The sequence below is a fragment of the Artemia franciscana genome, chromosome 7 (assembly GCF_032884065.1).
Source record: "Artemia franciscana chromosome 7, ASM3288406v1, whole genome shotgun sequence".
In the NCBI taxonomy this organism is placed as follows: Eukaryota; Metazoa; Arthropoda; class Branchiopoda; order Anostraca; family Artemiidae; genus Artemia; species Artemia franciscana.
In genome coordinates, this window is record NC_088869.1 from 11,613,692 (window position 1) to 11,635,757 (window position 22,066).

General features: G+C 33.4%; 1 protein-coding gene across 1 annotated transcript in view; it reads left to right on the forward strand.

Annotated features, from left to right (window-relative positions):
• Positions 1 to 21,906, forward strand: part of LOC136029597 (centromere-associated protein E-like) — a 22,208-nt gene extending 302 nt beyond the window's left edge. Inside the window, exons 2-7 of the mRNA XM_065708100.1 lie at positions 1,798 to 1,893; positions 4,430 to 4,530; positions 7,477 to 7,602; positions 10,698 to 10,812; positions 17,870 to 18,016; positions 19,874 to 21,906. Coding sequence (XP_065564172.1) covers positions 1,798 to 1,893; positions 4,430 to 4,530; positions 7,477 to 7,602; positions 10,698 to 10,812; positions 17,870 to 18,016; positions 19,874 to 20,059 — 771 coding nt within the window. The 3' untranslated portion in view covers positions 20,060 to 21,906. The remainder of the gene's footprint in view (positions 1 to 1,797; positions 1,894 to 4,429; positions 4,531 to 7,476; positions 7,603 to 10,697; positions 10,813 to 17,869; positions 18,017 to 19,873) is intronic.
• Positions 21,907 to 22,066: the final 160 nt, after the last annotated feature.

The following is a 22,066-nucleotide window of genomic DNA, read 5'->3' on the forward strand; positions in this document are numbered from 1 at the left end:
TTTTATCAGAGGGAAGATTGAAGTCCTGTTCTTTTTTTTTTGTTTTTTTTTTGCTTGATTTTGTTCTTAAACTTCATTGGAAAAAAAGAGAAGAAATGCCAGATGTTCTTCTTGGAAGTTTTTTTAGATTAGGACTGGCTTGAGTGACTACACATCATACAAAAAACTGCACAAAAACGTGGCTCATTCCATCATTCTGCGGCTCATCTATAATGGAGAAGTCAAAATGGTTAGGCTATCTTTTACAGATAAATGATAATTGTACGATTTACAATGGGGGAAAATTGTGATTCGTGGCAATACAAACAGGTGTCAACCGAAATGTAGGATGTCTTCAATGGTGATAGGAATTGGTAGTAAAAATATTTAAAGGAGGTGGAGTTTTGTGAGAGGGAGTAATGACTGAAGCTTCAAATAGAGAGGAGTTGCAGAGGAGCTCGTTATTATTTGCTGGGATGAGCTCACTGTCAGTTGGGTAACTAATGGACTTTCGGGCAAAAGTTCAGAACGCCGGGCACAGACCGACTATATTAATAGGGGCGAAATGAAGAATGGTTTTGAAAAGTATCAAAGCACAAATTTGTCGAAATAGCATGAAGTTGGTGGCGAATTGTATGCAGACTAATGGAAAGTATGAAACTAAAGACTTTAAATTCCAAGGCAGGGAGGATTGAACATAGAGCTTCCGAGAATTCGTGCCTGTTTCACGCAAATCTGGAAAGTCAAATGATTGTTTACAATACAAGGACAACCCTTCTCTTTGACTAGTTAAGAAGTCGAACCCTACACTTGACGGGAATCTGTGCCAATTTAATGGATTCACTTTTAGTTGATTCTTGTTACTAGTACTTTGAAGGGAGAAGATAAGGCTAATTCACGAAGACTGCTAAACATAAGTCTAGTTCTTTAGCTCAAATTAATAAAAAAAAATATGGTAGCGTTGGAGCCCTTTTCTTATGCTTCTGTGTGTGACAGTATGGAAGAAGATACATTTTGTTTAGGTTACGTGCCCGTTTTCACTCGGGAATCTGAGAAGAATGATGTCTGGGGAATGAATTGTGGAAGTGTTTTTGATGATTGAGATTGCTTGGGGTTGATGCTTCATCACAATAAAACTAAAGGTGCACTCGGACATACTTTTTGTGTCAGACAGAGAATGTTTTATTCAATTTATTAACACATTAATTTGAATTAAAATGGAATAATTGTGGGCATCAAGTCATGGCTAATTGTAGAAAAAGCCAAGACAGATAGTTCAATTCAATTCATTGATATATCTATCTATTGTCCGTCCATGCTTCACTCCTAGGGCAGTAGAACTAAGGTAGATAGATAGTCATAGAGCTAATATATTCATAGAACCTATAGTTTTCCAAGTGTTTTGTTAAATTGCACGGGTAATAGTGGGAGTGAGCTTACCTCTCTTATTGGACTAATACTTGTTTGTTATCTTTTAATAAGTCATGCCTGCCTAGAGTCCTGGGCAAGTTGATCAAGAATTTAAAATTGGCATAGGATTATCATTAGATTGTCTGGAATGAGAGGTAAACAAGGCACGCCGATTTTTTTTTCTTTTTTTTTTCTTTTTTTTGAGCTGTTACTTTTTGTCTTCAACAATGACCCTATGCTTTTCTGATGAGTGAATTTTATTACATATATAATAATATGTGTCTTAATAATGATAATTTTCAAGACTAAGAACGATTTATTCCCAGTATCGCCAGTTGCCAATTTTTTTAAATTTAATTATGCTGTTTTTTAGCTCTTTTTTCTTCTATTAATTGTTTCTGTTCATAGGTAATAGACGTTATGAAAAAGGGTGAAAAACTCCGTCACATAGCGTGCACAAACATGAACGAGAGGAGTTCTCGGTCGCACACTATATTCAGAATCGTAAGTATCTCTTGTATATAGGTTTCCCTCGGTTATTGGACTAGTAGGCTACATTTGTTTGGATTTTTTGGGGGGATGGGGGATTTTGTCTTTTTTTTTAGATATTTCAAATCAAGTTATAAAATGTCCGTCTTTTGCTGTTCATATGCTAATTTTTTTTTATCGAAAAAGGTACTTCTGCAAAGATCTAAAAATCACCCAAAAGGAAAGAATTGGGAGTCAAATTATTTAAAAAAATAATGATTTGTAATTCTTTGTGGTTTCTTCCGCGTTGGACAAAAATCAGATTAATCACCGCACACAAAGTTTGCAGCACAGCTTGCGATACTGTCTCCCCACATCACCGCCCTTTTAGGTTCTTCAGTTGTTAGTTTTTCTTCCTATTATATTTTTGCTTTTTCTCCTTTATCTTTGTAGGCTACATTACGTTTAATATTATTGTATAGTGTGCGTAAAAAAAATAAATAATAGTAAAACTTTTAAAAGATATTATACAATGAATACTGATGTTTTCCATTACCAAGGCCTTAAAAGAAAATCCATTAGCCTTTTCTAAGCAATATATCTACTAATTTTGAATTATTTTTATTGCAACAAAGAAAAATGCAACAAAGAAAAAAAAAATCTCTGCACCTGCAACTTTTATAGACATAATAGAATTATGTGAAAACTACAAAACTCAAATGTCTATTTAGGAATAAGGATGACAGGCTTACTGATATGATGGAAGAAGCTAAAAAAAAAGTTGAGATACATCTCGGATGCTTTGCATCGTGAAATATATAAAAAATCATTTTAATTCGTTATGTAGCCTGATCTTTTAACTAAATACAATTTTTGTTCGTAAAAAGCCTCCAGACTTCAGCCAATGTAACTTTTGCAATGATTTCAGTCTATATTGTTTGGTGTATATTCGAAATTTATTTTTAAGGTTTTTTATATTTCATATGTTTTTATATTTACTTTTTATATTTTTATTTCATGTATTTTTTCATATATTGGTTTCTTTTGCTGCCCATCCTACCTCCCTCTAAAAATGTATCTTTAGATGTTGGAAGGTTGGCGTGCCAGATTTGAGAGGTTTTACTCTGGTGACATTTTACTCTGTAAATGACATCGGGCAGGAACATAATATTTTGATGTAGACCCACGAGCTCCGCTATCCTACTATCTGCTATCCGTTGTCGGCTAACGTTTTTTGTGTTAAGTTGAATAACAGTTGTGGTGTATGGTGCTATTCGTGGACCGGCTAGCGAAGCTGACTTAGCTTTGCATTTGATATATGCGACTAGTGAGAAGCTACTAGACTGATATTCGTGAGAAGACAAGAATCGGCTAGACTCGGGAAAGTAAATCTAGGCTACTAGCGGAAAATGCTTTTGCGAAAGGTTTTTGGCGCCAAATTCAAATTATTATATTTTTGACTTTGAACAATCTTTACGTTTCCTTTATCTTTTTTTTAAATCAGAATTTTCTTGTAGGGGATAGTATTTTGAAAGCTTGCTAAACCAGGACTCTTTTGTCTTAAGAGTGGCAGTTAATGGTAAATTTTTTGTTTATTTTATATGTTTTGGATGAAAATAAAAAATGTCTATGTCTATGTCTAACCATAACCGAGACACAGTTACTAATCACAGTTTATTAAGATAAATTTATAAGACAATGGAAGTATAGTCAATTTTCAATTACCTTGCTTTTTTGCAATTACCACAATTAATTACAGGTAATTTTCAATTACGTGACATTCGAGAATATTTCACTACCAGTCTTATAAGCCAGCTTTGTCTTCCATTGAATATTTAAGGCCGACACTTTTTTGCCGTTAATTTATACTACTACTAACAACTCATCGCAGCATCATGCCGTGTGAGGCCAGCACAGCTGCGCACGCTCCTTTTCCATGAAGATCTATTCAAAGGCTCCCTCTTTACATCCTCCCAAGAAGCTGTCATTTCCCTTAAATCTTCCCTTGTGACATCCATCCACCCCATTTGGGGACGAACTGCTTTTCATTTACCCTAGACGGTTGGCCGACAAGGATATTTGGTAATCTGTCACTCTTCATCCTCAAAACGTGTCTCATTGTAGCCCTAAAAGTCGGGACTGAACGACATTTTTCGTACGTTAATACATGGCTTGTTGCGAATAACCACCTTACATTATTTGCAGTAATACTTGTTCGGTTCCTGTCGTGATGTGGAAGGTCGTACAGTTTCTTTTTTTTCAGCACCCTTTTACACTATAAAGCTTTTTTTTCTGCTGTTTGTGAAGTTCCCTTCTTTCCTCCCAGAGATTTTGAAAACTAGTGGTCTCATAATCAACTTCTTTCGAGTTAGAATCCTCCCCCGTACCCCATCTCAATAGGTAAAAACTTCCCAAATCCTATCTCCTCTAAGGGTTGGTCATGTACTTTCTACCTATGTTCTGCGATACTGAAGTATGACTCATCCTTTTTTTTTCAGATTATTGAGAGCAGAAGTCGCTGTGAGACTGGTAGCGATGAAATCGCCATTCAACTTCTCTCATCTAAATCTAGTTGATTTGGCTGGGTCTGAAAAAGTCAGTCAAACAGGAGCCACCGGCGGAAGATTCAAAGAAGGGTGTGCTATCAACGTTAGTCTCAGTGCCCTGGGAAAGGTTATTGACCAACTGAGTAAAAATGAGGGTAATTTTTTCGGCTTGGTTTTAGGTGTCGCTGCATTTTCAGTTTTGTTTGATTAGCTATTACCTTAAATCTGTTCTCATCCTTTATTTGAAAAAAAAGGAAAAATATCCGTCGGGCTGTATCAATATGTTTTTAAAATCAAGGTGCTTATAAGGGCTTATGCCAGATTTGCCTCTCACTCACTCGGACTATATGTCTTGGCTTTTTCTACAATTAGCTATGGCTTGACGTCCACAACTACTTGATTTTGGTTCAAAATTTACTTAGTTGTAGGCATCAAGCCATGGTTAATTGTAGAAAAAGCCAAGACAGATAGTCCGAGTGAGTGAGAGGCAAATTGGCATAAGCCCTTATTAGGATCGTATAAAAATGAGGTTAGTCCATTTGTTGACAGATAAGTTTATCTATCATCCGTCCATGCGTCATTCCTAGGGCAGAACTAAGGTAGATAGTAATAGAGCTAATTAAACAAATTCTTTGTTTAATTAGAAATCACCTTATATCTGTTGACTTATCCTTTATTCAGAAAAAAAGGAAAAATATCCGACGGGCTTTCTCAATATGTTATTAAAAGACATTTAAGGTTTTCGTTAAGAAGTTACAACTTACCTATGAGTTTATAATCTGCATTGTTTTCATTTTTCTGTGCATTAATTATTATCACGACAAAGACATCTACGAAATAATATTCGCTTTCTATGTTTGGTATTTGAATTCAGCCCTATATAGCTTATTGTTATTACAAAACTGAGTCGAGGCCCAGACCACAAACGCCTTTTACCTCCACTTGCAAAAACAAAACTATTTATTGGTAGTGGAAAGGGAGGAGGGATGTTTAGTTTCATATTTATACCATGTATTTTGCAAACTGTCGGGCATTACCATCACTAACTGTGTCATCCGGCTTAATAATCTGTTGATAAAATATCTCCAACTGGCATCTAATGCCGACCGGAAATTCTCCCATCAGATGCTTTTTTATTTCTACGCCGATATCATGTTTTTCAGTTGAACATTCAGTTGATAAAGATATCTCCAACTGGCATCTAATGTCGACTGGAATTTGTCCCATCAGATGCCTTTTTGTTTCTACACCCATGTCGTGTTTTTCAGCTTAATATTCAGTTGATAAAATACCTCCAACTGGCATCTAATGCCGACCGGAAATTCTCCCATCAGATGCTTTTTATTTCTACACCCATATCGTTTTTTTCAGTTTAACATTTAGTTGATAAAATATCTCCAACTTGCATCTAATGCCGACTGGAATTTGTCCCATCAGATGCCTTTTTGTTTCTACACCCATATCGTGTTTTTCAGCTTAATATTCAGTTGATAAAATATCTCCAACTGGCTTCTAATGCCGACCGGAAATTCTTCCATCAGATGCCTTTTTGTTTCTTACCTCACCTTTCTGTGCAGATTTTGTTCTGTGCTGACTCTTGAATCATTTCTTTTGTTTCGTTGTACCTCACCTTTCTGTGCAGATTTTGTTCTGTGCTGACTCTTGAATCATTTCTTTTGTTTCGTTGTACCTCACCTTTCTGTGCAGATTTTGTTCTGTGCTGACTCTTGAATCATTACTTTTGTTCCGTTGTACCTCACCTTTCTGTGCAGATTTTGTTCGCCTTCTCATAGCTTCATCTCCTTATCTTCTTTGTGTCGCTTTCCAGCAGCATTGAGAGACGAAAAGAAAGCCCCGGTAAATTATCTTGAAAGCAGAGTAATCGTGTAAAAAATTGCGGGAGTCTATTGTAAGTAAATACAAAAAATTTAATTTTGGGTACTTATCAGTGTAGACTTGAGTGTACCCGGAATGCCCTTCTGATAGACTGCTTAGACTGTTCGTGATAGGGTCCCACATAAAACGGAAAACTTGCTCCTCTTTGGAGGGCAACCATTTCGAACAGTCTTTGAATTTTTTTTTCTCTTTTTTTAACCCCAATATTATTTGCCGATCCCTGAGCATATGGGAAATCCATTGCTGGGTGGAGGGGGGTGTGTGGGTATATAAGGATTTTTTGGGAGGGGGTATTAAAAGATTTTTTTGGGGGGTGATTACAAAAAAAGAATTGGAGGGGACTACAAAACAAATGTTAAAACGCATCACAAAAATGTTATATTTATTTCGTTGCGTTTCTATGGGTTCGAAAAACATTTTTTTTAGGGGTGGGGTTTCAAACACCTAAACCCCTTTCTGAATAAGCTTTTGCAGTAACAGATGCACAAGACCGATGGTCTTATTAGTAGAATCACAGCAAAATAAATAATTCAATCTCAAATCTTGAGCAGTGAACCAAAATAATATTTAGACTCGTAGATAAATAATATTGATATATTATACAATTATAATTTAAAAGAATTAGATTGTTAAATTTCTAAAGAAAAGACATCTAATATAATAAAGAGATATAAAAAGTATATCATATTTTATACATTATAACACTTATATAATATGTTAATATTTATAGAGATAAATATATATTATATAGTAATATTTATGGAGATAAATATATATTATATATTAATACTTATAGAGATAAATCCATATTTTATATTAACATTTATAGAGATAAGTTATGTTCATATTTTCCAATTGGAGAGACAACCTTAAATTCTAAACAATGAAGCAAAATAATGTTTTCATTACATAAAGATGTACAATCTGTATGTGCTAGGCATAAGTAAAACTAAACCACGAAGAAACATAATTAAACTTAGAAGAGAACAACCTTTCTATGCAATTTAAATAAAGACCAATTTAATAGTAAAAAAGACTTGGTTAATGTATATTGTTTTCTCCTTGCTTTTTTGCATATTTAGGCTGTGTTATCTCAGATCTTACTTTTTCTTTAATTATTAATCTTTCCTTATCCATGATATTTTTCCTTTTACCAACTTGGTGATTTCATTTGCAGGCACGTAAGTTTCAGAGACAACAAACTTACACATATCCTACGCAATTCGCTGGGCGGCAACGCAAGGACAGCCGTCATATGTGCCATATCACCTGCATCGGTTGGTGAAACTCTTTCTACCTTAAGGTAAGCGAAAAAAAAAGTTTTCGGAGGTGTGCTGTATCGTCACTTATTGAATTATCGCCAGTCGAAAACGAAAATATCGGATGTTCATTTTTGAAATCATACAGTGGAAATCACACAGTGGCTGAGTGGTTGGCGCTCTGGCGTGGGAATTCTGTGTCCAAGGGGCATGGGTTCAATCCCAAGTGTGATTAGTTATTTAGTTTGGGACGGGGTCAGTGGCGCGACTCAGTAAGCTCAGCCAGAGTCGACCCAGCTCTAAATGAGTACCTGGAGAAATTTAGGGAAAGTAAGCAGGAAGGGTGTGCGAAAGTACAGGATGGTTGGCCCCCAACCCCCCCATTGCACTTCCTGAATGAAGGGCCATGAAACGGAGATCAGAACCGCCGGTTTGGACCTTAAGGGTCTAGTGCCGTCTTACTTACTTACTTATTTTATTTATTTAAGAATTAACGACGCTTCTTGACTACTATGGTCCCTGCGTCGGCCCTGCAGTGCATTCCTGCAGCGTGATTCGATCTCTGGGTCCTGTATTACCAAGCTAAGGTCAAATCCATGGCGCCACCACACTTACTTACTTACTTATAGTAGAACTTAAATTTAGAATAAATGCAAAAACTTAGACATGAGTGTTCAAATGAAAAACTTGAACGTATACATTCGAGATAGAGTATTGCCTGGGACCCTTGTTTCCACGCGCTGCTTTTTGTGGAGAAAGCAGCGATTCTGCGGATTGCGAAAGATTTTTAGAGTCTAGAATGTGTTTAGAGTCAGATTATACAAGGAAAGGTAAGGGTATTTGCGATTTCTACGCATTATGCCTGCAATTTTCACTCTTTTTGTGCTACTTTTCTATAAATTAAAGGTTTTTCCACGAATTGCAGCATGTGGGAACTATGGGTAATAACCTTGAACTTACGATACCTTTGTGCTGAACTAAGATTCAACTAGCCTATGTTCTGGTTTCGCAGAAATACACTCAATTATTTAGAAGGAAAAAAGATACGAATGTATGTTCACCGACAAAATAGGCCGCGTTCATTACCTTGATTTTTTGTGTTAAAATGTGTTTTTAGCATTAATGCAACGATGCCAAAATCTTTCTCGAGTCTAATATTAATCCCGATTTCACATCGACGTTTTGGTTCTGATACAGTTTTGGTATGATTCCAAGGTCATTTATCGGCTGTGCTCTGTAAATCCGTTTGCTGTTTTCGCATGTTATGTTAAAACATGTTTTTAGCATTAATGGAACAATGCCAAAATTTTTCTTGAGCCTAATACTAATCCCGATTTCACATCGACGTTTTAGCTCCGATACAGCTTTTGGTATGATTCCAAGGTCAATTATCGACTGTGTTTTGTGTATCCTTTTGGTGTTTTTTGTACACTATCACTAGTATTAACATTCGGTATCCACTTTAACTAATGATTAAAGTAATTAAATAATGATTAAAAACATTAAACTAATTGCAGCAAAAGGCCATCAGTTATTTGGTATTTCTGAATTTAAGGTTTTAAAAGCTAATAACAAAAACCATCCAAGAGATTAACCTGCGAGTCAGGTTAAACAAAGTAACATAACCCAAAAGGCTTTTTTTCTTTTTTTTCTTTTTTTTTATATTTATTTCCACAGGTAAATTTCTTTTTTCGTATTCAATCACTGGAAATGATTCAAAGTATAATTTAGTTGTATTAAAAGTATAAGTTAAAATAGCAATGGCTGCGAGGCAGCTATTCCTTTAAGGATGAACGATTTGTAGAACATTTTTTAAATTTTCAATTTTTGACCCAGGGATTCGAAAAAATCTTTTTGAACCAATCAGGTTCGATCCTTCATTACCTCATTAGAGTTATTCAGAATCCAAATCGACTAACGTTTTTTCTCGTATAGTATCCTTTCTAATATTTTGTAAAACTCTAATAGTAAGCCACAGAAAGAAAAGGGATGGGGGAACTACTGAGAAGGGATAAGAAAGAGACTAATGTATCCCTTACTGCTAGAGCCTCTAATATCCGCAAGATGACACAATTTTCTCCTCCAACACTTTTAACTAATTAACAACTTTTAATTCACTACACTTTACAGTTGTTGGAGTGACTGCTACAGACCACATGTATAGCATGTTTCTAGAACCCAAGTATCATTAATGATAGTTAAATAATAATTATTATTATTTTTGTTTCAAAATACCGAATAGCTCTATGTCATAAGTAATTTATAGCAAATGCAAACAGACTTCAATGTTGACCTCTTAGGTATTATAAACATTTTGTGATCCAAATTTATTATCCTCCACTTTAGGCTGAAGCTAATAACAAATAATTAAAGATTATAATTAATAATTAATAACAAATAATTAAATTTTGTTAGTTTATTAATCTTTGTCCCTCTCGTTGCGCTTTCAGTTTATTCAATAACTCACTATTTTTACTTTTATTTGTTTGTATACTCATGCTTGTGACGTATCTTCCATGAATTCAGCTAATAAACTCTCGTTTATAAAGACTATAGACATGTCTATAAACCTAAATAGAAATTAGGGCAGCCTTCAAGATGAAGCAGAAAAGAAAAAATTGCTTTAAATATATTATAAAACGATGAGGAGGTGTGGTAAACAACCTAATTATGCCTTGCAATACTTTTGTAAAAAAGATGATTTTGCAAGATATTTTATTTGGTTTCTGGTAGGTTTTACCGTAGTATATGATTTGCATCTCGGATTTGCCTTCTTTTTTTTTCAAAAAGACAGACCAAAATGAAGATTCCTGGAATAGAGCTATTATATTCAGAGGCTTAATGGTTGGATATTGGTTGTCCTATTCGTATTCCATTGTAAATTTTGAAGTGCTACTTTTTTTTTATAATCGTTCTCGATTTTTTCCCTCCGTATAACAAGACTTAAGGATAGCAAGATCGATACACTGAACGAAGTGCGTGATTGAGTGAAGTGAGTAGTAGTAGTAGTAGAACAATTGTCTTGAAAATAATCATTTTTTAAATAGTTGGACGAAAAAAGCAGAGCTTGTGAGAATGTGCTAAAAAAAAACAAAAAAAACAAGTGAAGATATTAGCCGAATAAACGTTTCTTTTGTAGATTTGCAACTGGAGCAAAAACAATCATGAACACGCCTGTAGTCAATGAGGTCGTTAATGACAAGGCTATGCTGAAGAGATACGAAAAGAAGATCAAAGACCTTGAGCTTCAACTGGTAAGCCGTTTTAAAGAGTTAAATCTGTTGTATTCCATTTCTGTTTTCTCCATTATTCTATTCTACTTATCCACTTTTTCCCTTTCTTCTCTTTTTTTTGCTTTTTCATTTTTCTCTATCCCTATTGTGCATTTATTTTGTCCCTATTGCATTCCTTAAAAGTTCCATAGGAAGGAATAAAGAGGGAAGCCTTGAAGAGATTGGGACAAAGGGGAACCTAATATAGGTAGCTCTGCTGGCTTCTGGCGGCTCGGTGCTGCAATGCCAGAGGCGGTTTTAGAGAGATGAGAGAGGGGGCACTTGCCCCACGTTAGTGATTCCTAAATCTTTTAGAATCAATACCCATTTTGGTACTGAAAATGAATCAAAATTAAAAAACAAATTAAGCCTCATGGCTTTAAATCACATGATTTCCGAGCAAAAACAAAGACGTTTTAAGTTGTCCAAAGACTTAAATTTTGTCGAAGATTCTTTGAGGAATAACCTTCCATTTGACATTTTTCTGAGGATTAAGGAAATGGCCGTTAGATCTTTCCACTATGATTTCCATTTGTCAAAGGTTCGTTTGGTCGACAAGTTCAATAGCCTTTTGTTTGAAAAGTTCCAGAATTCGGACACTTTTTATCCTCGTTTTTATCTGGGTCCTGCCACTAAGAATTTGTCGTCTAAAACTCTGAGTAGTCAACAAGAGGCAGTTTTGTCGAAGGGTTTTAGATTCTGATTTCCAACCCCGATTTCTTATTCAAAAATAATTTCTAAGGTAGAGTTGGGAATTATGGCTTCTATTGATAAAGTCGAAGCTCCTCAAGAACTTAGAGCTGAAATCGTAAGGAAACTTAAGACTTTTAACATGAACAAAATTGATAATGATATAATAAAAAATGACATTAAAATACTTTCTGATTTGAAAAAGGATAAGACCCTTACTATCACTAGGGCAGATAAAGGCAATACTATTGTAATTATGGACACCGATGATTATGATCGTAAAATGAATACAATCATTTCGGATACCACTTTTTACAAGAAATTGGAATTCGATCCTACGGATAAATATGTAAAATCGATTAGAAAGGAATTGGATTCCCTGAAAAATAATTTACACATTACCCCACAATTTTATAATAAATTTTATCCAAGAGGTTGTTCCGCACCAAAGATCTATGGTCTACCCAAAATTAATAAGACGGGAGTCCCCCTCCGTCCCATTGTATCAACTTTTTCATCACCAGTGGCAAAATTAGGAAAGTGGTTGTCGATGGCATTGCGTCCACTCTTAGGAACACAAAAACCATATATACAAAATTCCACTGATCTTACTAATAAGTTAAAAAATTTCACACTGGAGGAGAATTCAATTCTCTGTTGTTTTGATGTAGTGTCCGTGTATTCAAATTGTAACGTGAAAAAGTGCGAGGATATATTAAGGATTAAATTACAAAATCACTTTGATTTGATACAAGATGTGACCATGGCGAGTTTGGAGATTGAAGTCATTATGAAATTGGTTATTCTTGCAAATGAACATTCTCTTTATTTTGGTTTTAGAGGTGAATTTTATAAACAGGTGTTTGGTTTGGCTATGGGGGCATCTCTCTCCCCTTTGTTGGCAAATCTCTTCATGGAATCTATTGAAACCTCCGCCATACACAGTTTTAGGCTCTCCTTGTTTCTGGGGCAGATTCATGGATGATGTGGTCTGCATTTGGAAACACGGTTTAGAGTCTTTAGACCTTTTCCATAAACATTTAAATAGTTTTGACAAAAACGTAAAATTTACAGTGGAGTTTGAAGAAAGTGATAAACTACCTTTTCTGGATATCTTATTGATCAAAAGTGAGTTCCATTTACTTTTTTCAGTTTATAGAAAGCCTACCCACAGTGATAGGTATTTGAACTTTCACTCTTGCCACCCTATCTCAGTGAAACGAGGGGTTGTGATTGCACTGGTGGATAGAGCCTTCAGAATTTGTTCCTGGGAGTTTTTAGATTCTGAATTGTTATATTTGAGGGATGTTTTATTTTGTAATAGTTACCCGATTAAATTCATTGATAAAATAGTAAAAAATAGACGCATTAAACACAACAATAGGGTTATTGGGGTTTCACAGTGCACAGAATTAGACTTACCGAAACGTTTCATTTCTTTACCTTATGTACCTACTTTGGGGGAGATGCTTAAAATAATTTTGAGTAAACATAACATTGATGCTTGTTTCCAATCAGTGAGACCATTAGGTAGTTTTCTTAATTCTGGGAAGGATTCAACCCGGGGGGATTTAGTTAGTGGGGTATATAAAATTCCTTGTTCCTGTGGAAAGTTTTATATTGGTAGAACTCACCAACAATTTACTGAAAGATTTATTTAGCATCGCTACTCAATAGAAAAAACCCTACAACTAAGAAAGCCTCCCGAAACTTTTGTTTCGGCTCTAGCTGAACACACATTCTTTTATCCTGAACATTTTATACAATTTGATGAGGCTACAGCTATTTCTAATGATAGAGGTTTTTCTCAGTGGGCGAGGGAGGCTATAGAAATTAAAAAACATATATTTGCTAATATTTCAATAAATAGAGACACAGGGAATTTAAATATTGATCCAATTTATGATATTCTTTTAAAAAATGAACCAATAGTCGATGGGGGAATTAAAATTTTACACAATCACCAGGGGACAAGATTACCCACTAGACCAAAAAGAGTTGCTTCAATGTTAGCTTACAAAAGGATTATTTCGCAACAGAATAATTAACTAAGTTTCAATTTTCATACATTTTCTTCAGTTGCTCTTTGATTCTCATTGAAGTAACTCGCATAGCTGCTTTTCCCTACGTGGATAAGTAGCGACAATTGTATTTATTATATTTGGTGGTGGTTTTTATTTGTTTTTAGATTAGTTTTCTTTTAATTTTCTATCTTGTGCTGAAGACGCCTTGTTTTATACAGGCGAAATATCCGCGTTGTTTTAGTCTTTTAATTTTACTGGCCGTCGTCTCGTTTGAAATTTTCTTTTTTAGAGTTTTATCTCTCTTGATTGTTTAAAAACTGAATAAGAGACTAAATAATAAAAAAATAGATTAAAATGAAAGGCTAAATAACTGAAATAGAAGACTAAAACTAAGTACAATAAAAATTAAACTACTTTAAAAAACTAGAATAAAATGAAATATTAAATAGCTAAATAAAAGACTAAATAAACAACAAAAAATTTAAGAAACTAGAATAAAATAAAAGACTAAATAAAAGACTAAAACTAACTAAAATAAAACTATAATAATACGAAAGACTAAATAATTAAATGAAAAACTAAAACTAACTGAAAAAAAAAAATTAAATGAAAAGACTAAGAGATCTTGAATGGAAGGTCACATTTTCATTAGAGAATTCCTTCCTATATTGCTTTTCTAACAGCTAATTTATTTCCTGGATTTGAAGCATCTGAGTTTTCACTAGGTTGCGAAGTATGATTTACTAAAAACTACGAAATGTCGGAACTAATCAGAACAATTTAAATGAGGCTAAGATAAACGCTGAAGGAACAAAATCTCTTTCAAGGACCTAATAGTTTCTAATTATCAATTCTCCTAAAATGATCTAGTTAAAGAAGCGAAAATCAATAAAATATTTTTTCGGATGAGAAATTCGAATTGTTAGCCGTGTTGTGGCAGAAACGTTGCACTAGTAATAACCGGAATTAGCGTAAGTATATTAACTTCACATCTTATGTTCTTTTAATGTCCTTCAGGTTTCTAAAATCTGTATATATTTCATATAAGATAAAATTTCATAGATACTTGAATGTTTTTTTATAACTTCTAAAATGTGCCAAGGATAATATACACCATAGGCTCTTAGTGGGACGATCTTCAGATTTATTTTTCTGGAAAGTTTAAGAGAGACGCGAAATTAAACCTACATTTACTTCTCTATTTTAGCAAAAACTCATAATGACTTCTACAGTTTTTTGCCTAAATTGGAAAAAGACTTTTTTATAATGTTGGTCTTCTATATTTTCAAAACCTAAAAACTATAAAATTAACAAAAGTTAATTGTAAACAAATAGAAACGTTTTTCTGATGAAAGTAAGTTCATTATAAGAATTAAGACTGAGCTAATTCTTTAATAACTAAGAATTTCATTCTTAGTTTTGCACTAAGGGTTTTTGGGCTACCAGCCCCCAAAACTCGCTGGAGGGAAAGAGGGATTTGTGCTTAACTAGAAATTTCATAAGTGGCTGGAAAATTGCCAACTCTTTTATGAAGTTTTTATTTTAACTCTCAATTGTCTAGAACTTGGATAACTTGGAATAAAAGGCCATTCAAAGGAAAAACTCGCGAAAGAAATAAGTTCGAATTCAAAAACATAATAATATTCAAAAATAATAAAATTAAAAAACAAGCGAGTCATTTGGAAACGCAAGAGAAAAGAAGGAAATTTTTGAAAAGGTATAGAAGGACAAGAATCAAAAGTCGCAACCCATTTCTACCTATTTACCTGGCTAGGACTCACTAATATAGTGAGTCCTAAATTGGGAGTCCTAATATTGAGAGTCCTAATTCTCACTAATCGAACCTTCCCCTATAAAAACATCATAGATCGATTTAAAAAATTAGAAGATATTATTTACCCTACACTTCTTATAATATAATGAAAAAAGAAATCACCAATGCAACAGCACAAACGCGTATAAAAAAAAAAAAAGACAGAAGGAGAAAAGGAAGACTGTTTTCCTACATTCGTAATTAATATAGATCAGTACTTGAATGAGGCCTTTATCCTACTTATCCATACAATTACATAGGTCAAACAGCATAACCATACACAATCAACCATAAAGAATAATCCATGGACAGGCAGTCGTGTCGTAAGTAAGTATAAGTCGTCATTTACCAAATATTATGTCTGTGTTTATCTGTCTGCACTGCTTCCAACATACAGAAAAATCACAAAATACACATATACTAAATCTTATTTATATATAAATCCGAAAGTTTTATTGGAACTTTTAGCTTTAATTTGTCTTTTGTTTGTATTTCCTTGTATTTTCTCTTAGGTTAGGCTTAGAAGAAGTTTAAAAATGGTCATGCAGAGATTGCTGGATGATCAAAACAGTTCGTGGAAACGAACTCTAAGCAAGGAGCGACCAGGGCTAGTAGTACCCCAAACACTGAGGAAAGGAGCTTAGATAACAATATATATATATATATATATATATATATATATATATATATATATATATATATATATATATATATATATATATATCAAATGAATCTTATTTTATGCCGATTCCACATACATAAGGGGTTTCCTCCCCCTGAACCGCGCTACAATTTAAGCTAAAGATTCCGTGATTCAGAAATTTTGTGATCTTAATTCTTATTCTATTGATATTATAGTGTTAAGAGCATTTGTACTCAAAGAATTTAGACAAAAGCTAAACTTTAGGTTAAAGAGTAGGGGTTTTGGAGGTGGTAACTAATATCCAAATACGAAGCTGGTGTACGCGAAAAAGAAGGATAAAAAACAGATATGGCTTAAACAAACTGTGTTCTTTTTACACATGGCCCTTTAATTTTTGTTTACTTTTCCATGGCGTTTATATTAAGACAAATTTAAATTAGTAGTAAAATTAAAAGTATATATCTGAATCAATTGTCACAAATGTATTTACTTGAACGATTCTTTTTCCCGGTGAGTTGATCAATACATAGTTTTTGTTTTAATAGTATGGAGGAGAAAACAGTGTTCAAAATATATGTGTATATGTCGTTCTTAGTAAATTACAAACGTCACATGCCCTTATGAGACTTCAATTACTATGGGCATTGCTTATATTACTATTCAACTCCCACTTTTAGTAGTTCCTATTTCGACTAAGAATGACTTTATTAATAATTTTGGATTTCGCTTAGTTTCAGAATTCGTTTATCCATTCTTCGTAATTTCTGTTTGTTTAACTCTTACTTTTTATATTACTATTACTGCTCCTTTCAGGTTTTAATTGTGCTCTTAAGTATTTTTTAAAATAAAAATTTGGAAAGTATTTTTGGTTCAATGTCTATCAATATTTAACTGGAAAAAGAGCGGTAACTTGGGTGGTTAGAATGACCCCTTCACATGTAGTGAAATAATGCGTCATAGACTTTTTAAGTTTGCCAGTTCATGACAAAGAATTGTGAACAAGGAAAACAAAGTCTTAGAAATGCATTGTAATTTAGCTAATTTGTTCTTTCTTTAGATCTGTTATTTGTATGTATTCTTCGTAAGTAATTATTTTTTTTATAAAATTTTATCTAGACATTTTGACAATTTTTTAGATTTTTTTTTCGTTTATGCTAAAATCGCTAAGTTAAGTAACTTAAACCCGTAAATGTTTCCTTAATTGGCGTCGAATTTTCTTCAGCCCTGCATTCTGGATTGTATTTGAGAAACACCTCACTTGTTTGCGAGGCCTTAAAACTTCTCTCTTAGAATTTATGGGTGCATTACTATAGGAAACGGTGATGGGTTGGTAAGGGGTTTGATTCCTGGGCTTTGTCTTTCTGTTTAAGATTTGGACAAACTACACAAAATGTCCTGCAACTTTTAGAATTAATGGATACGTTAAATGTAAGAAACAATGAAAGGAGACGAATCCAAACAATCCAGATATTTAAAAGGGGGACCAAATGCTAGTGTGGGCAGCTGTGAAAATGCCGTAATATCTACAAAATATTGCAAATGATGGAAATGAGCCAAATTGAAAATAATAAGGACCACCATAAACATTTTTAGAAGAAGAGCTTTTAAATTCTCCCATTATAATTTTCTTATCTCACTGAGCTTTAAATTAAATTTCATCTTCATTTTGATTTTGGGTCAATTTTGTCGCACGAAAGGAATTTATAATTTTATAAAAAATTATGTAGCTGTTCATATTCTGGGAAGGAGGCCTAAGCCCAAACTATACCCCCTCCACACTGGGTCAGGTTTGGATATAGACCTCTGAATGTGCTAATTCTTAACTGTTCGGATCGTTCATGTTTCTTATGTATTTCTTCTCTTTTATAGCAAAGTGTTTCAACTTTGAACCAATCGACAGTCATGTTAGATGTCTCTGCCCTTATCGAAGAAAAAGATAGAATGATTCGTGAGCTTAAAGAAAAGCTTATCGTGTCCACTCACGATCCAACGCCAAAAGGCTGGAATGCTGCCGAGGTATTTTATGTATAAATATTTTTTTTTTGTATAATTTTATGCATACAAGAAATTCATGTGTAAAGTTTTATGTGTAATTTGATGTATAAAATTATAGAGAAAAGTTCTGTAGCGCAAAAAGATCGGAAAAAAACTCGTCTTCTCAAAACTCGTCACAGGAATCCTGTCACAGAAAACTCGTCATCTAGATTTTCACAGAACACTTGCTCAAAAATAAAATCCCGAAAAAAATCAATTCCAGTGAGGTTTTGAAGAACTATTCTAACTATTCTACCAATATTCTCTAATGAGATTTTGCCAGACGAGCAAGAATTTACCACACGAGAATTACTGTACCATACTTACATATTGTCAGTACTATATTTAAAAAGATCTTACCATTCAAGCATATGCAAATATTAATTATAAAAAAAAAATCCCGGCTGATTAAAATTTATTATGTGTGTATTTATATACTTAACATTTTATGTATAAATTGTTTGATTAACTACCCCTCTAATCTGAAGTAGCGGGAATATGGATGTAATCTTACACGTAACTAAATTGTACCCGATGACATTTATGGGCGACAATACTTATTTGTTGTGCTTTAGACCAATGAATAAAAAAAATAGTTTTTTTAATGAAGTTAGGAACAGCATTAAAACTTAAAACGAACAGAAGTTATTATGTATAGGATGGGGGTTACCACCTCCAAACCCCTACACTTTAACCTAAAGTTTAGCTTTTGTCTAAATTCTTTGAGTACAAATACTCTTAACACTATAATATCAATAGAATAAGAATTAAGATCAGAAAATTTCTGAATCACGAAATCTTTAGCTTAAATTGTAGCGGGGTTATTAGCGGGGTATATATATATATATATATGTATATATTGTTATCTAAGCTCCTTTCCTCAGTGTTTGGGGTACTACTAGCCCTGGTCGCTCCTTGCTTACAGTTCGTTTCCACGGACTGTTTTGATCATCCAGCAATCTCTGCATGACCATTTTTAAACTTCTTCTAAGCCTAACCTAAGAGAAAATACAAGGAAATACAAACAAAAGACAAATTAAAGCTAAAAGTTCCAATAAAACTTTCGGATTTATATATAAATAAGATTTAGTATATGTGTATTTTGTGATTTTTCCGTGCAGTGCAGACAGATTCTCAGACAGACACATTCTCACGCATACATAGCCTATATATATATATATATATATATATAAATATATATATATATATATATATATATATATATATATATAAATATATATATATATATATATATATATATATATATATATATATATATATATATATATATATATATAATATTATATATATATATATATATATATATAATATGTATATATAATATGTATATATTTTTACTTTTTTTAATATTTGGTAAATGACGACTTATACTTACTTACGACACGACTGCCTGTCCATGGATTATTCTTTATGGTTGATTGTGTATGGTTATGCTGTTTGACCTATGTAATTGTATGGATGAGTAGGATTAAGGCTTCATTCAAGTACTGATCTATATTAATTACGAATGTAGGAAAACAGTCTTCCTTTTCTCCTTCTGTCTTTTTTTTTTTTTTTTTTTACGCGTTTGTGCTGTTGCATTGGTGATTTCTTTTTTCATTATATTATAAGAAGTGTAGGGTAAATAATATTTTCTAATTTTTTCAATCGATCTATGATGTTTTTATAGGGGAAGATTCAAGCCCCCCCCCCCGTATAGAATGATAAACAATTTCTCGAAATCCAGGAGAAATTTTTCGCCAATCCTATCTCTTGCCCCAGTCACAATCTATGTCACCTTAGTTTTTTTAATTTTCGAATTTTGCCTTTGTTTTGCAGTTGGAACGAGCAAATCGACGAAAAACCTGGTGTCCATCTTCTTCTAAGAATTTGAAGAGATTATCATTTGAGATTCCACGAGCGGATCAAAGTTTGAACATTCAAACACCCACCTCTCTACATGATGAATTTAAGTGTTTATGCGTTTGTATTTTTTGCTTTGAAAGCTCATTTACGCTATCGTAGTTTTTTACTTCGATGTAGTTTTTGCTTCAGCAGACTATCGAAGATTGTCCTTTTTGGCCAATCGTCTGGGGCTAAACGGATAGCGGGACGTTCGCTGTTGGAGTGGGAGGATGTTATAAAGATTTAAGGGAAATGGGAACTTCCTGGGAGTGTGTAAAGAGGGAGGCTTTAAATAGATTAGAATGGAGGAGGAGTGTGCGTAGCTTTGTTGGCCTCAGGTGGCTTGGTGCTGAAGTAAGTTTTTAGTAGTAGTAATAATAGTAGTAGTTTTTCCTCAGTACTTTGGTACGTTTTAGGAATATTATGTTTCAAAAGAATAGCTTGATGAATTTTGTAGAAACCTAAGATATAACGAGAAAATGTAGGGATCAACTTATGATATAGTGAGAAAACGTAGGGCAATGAATTAAAACGTGGTAGATCACAACCAGTAAAAAAGGAGGAAAAGTAAAGTAAAAGTAAAAGTCAAGCAACAGTGGAAAGCCAAATGAAAGAAAAACCAGATGTTGAATGGCTCACCAGACGTATTCAGTTGCCTTTTCTCCAGTTTTTTTTTTATATATTTGTCTTTTTGTATTGTCCTGTTAACTTTCCCCTATAGTTTTTTATGCTTTTTTTTTGGTCTTATGATGGTTATGCGAGGTCCCATCCGGATTGTTTGCAGTTTCTTTTTTTCACTAGCTATGATTAGTACCATTTTTCTACCTTGTTCTACATTTGCTCTGTTGTCATTCTTAGCCAATGTGGTCTTATTAACTGTTTAGATCTTTATATTTTCTTTTCTGTCTTTCTTTAGTATTATTTTCTGGTAAATTTGCTAACAAATTTGCTTTGTTCCCTTAGATAGCTCTTATACAAAATTTGCTTTTCAGATTACTTTTAATCAGTTCGTAAGAATTGTTCTTTATGAACCTACAGTATTTTTATGGCTTTTGGCTCAAAGGAATTCAGTATACTTTCAGAAATTAATAAAAGAGAAAGAAAATTTTATTTTTTTTTATTCATAAAAAGAATAAAAGAATACTCATTAAAAACAATCTTTGTCCATGTAGGTCTTAAGCAGTTTTACTAGGCAAAATTTATCTGCTCATTTTAGTGCAAGTTTGTGCTGTTATACTTTAATTCTGGCTTGGGTTTAGGTTTTACTCACACTGGAATTTAGCCAGCGCTAATTTGAGCCGATCAGAATTTTTCATAGACGTTTCAGCCCATCTGAAATCTAATTGGCTCAAATTAGCGCTAGCTAAATCTCGACAAAATCTCTTCGAGAATAGACTTAAGCACTATCTAATGCTACCTAGATTAGTTTTTGTGATATTTGCAAGTCACAGCATGCGCATTCGATTATCCAGCCTTAGAGAGTTGAAGTATGATCTTTTATTTGGATGAAAAACAGATTTTATTCTTTTTTTTTAAAGAGAAGCTTGATCACACCCTGGGATCTTTTTGAGAGTCGGGAAAATTTATTTGATTCTGATCCTTCAAAAGAGCTCTGACGTTAACGGTTTCTTACTCTCATTTATCGGATCATCGTTATAATAAAGCAACGTGTGTTGATACCTTGAAAGCTGAACAAATAAAAATGAGAAATGAAAATGAGAAAAAAGAAAAAATGAGAAAAATGTCAAATCCTAGTTTGTAACTGACAAGCTTTAAACACAGCCGAATTGATACGATTCTATGCCTTCAAACGGCCACAACATGCCAATTTTGAGTCATGGAACTTTCTCATAGTTTCTTGTATAACTAATAAGTAAAATGAAAAGTGGTTGAACCCTTGAAAATTTCGTAGTAAAAGGGGGTAAGTAAATGTACAGCAAGATCAGTCTCCAGACATTAGCCTATGGTTTTGCAGACATACAACTGTAACAACATAAGCCTCCAGACAGAAGATCTCTAACGTCATATATATTAAACTAGCAATAATTGTATATATGTAAATACGTATGTTTATTTTTTTTCTCGAAAGTTGGCACTTTAATTCTTTCAAAAATTTATATACTACCA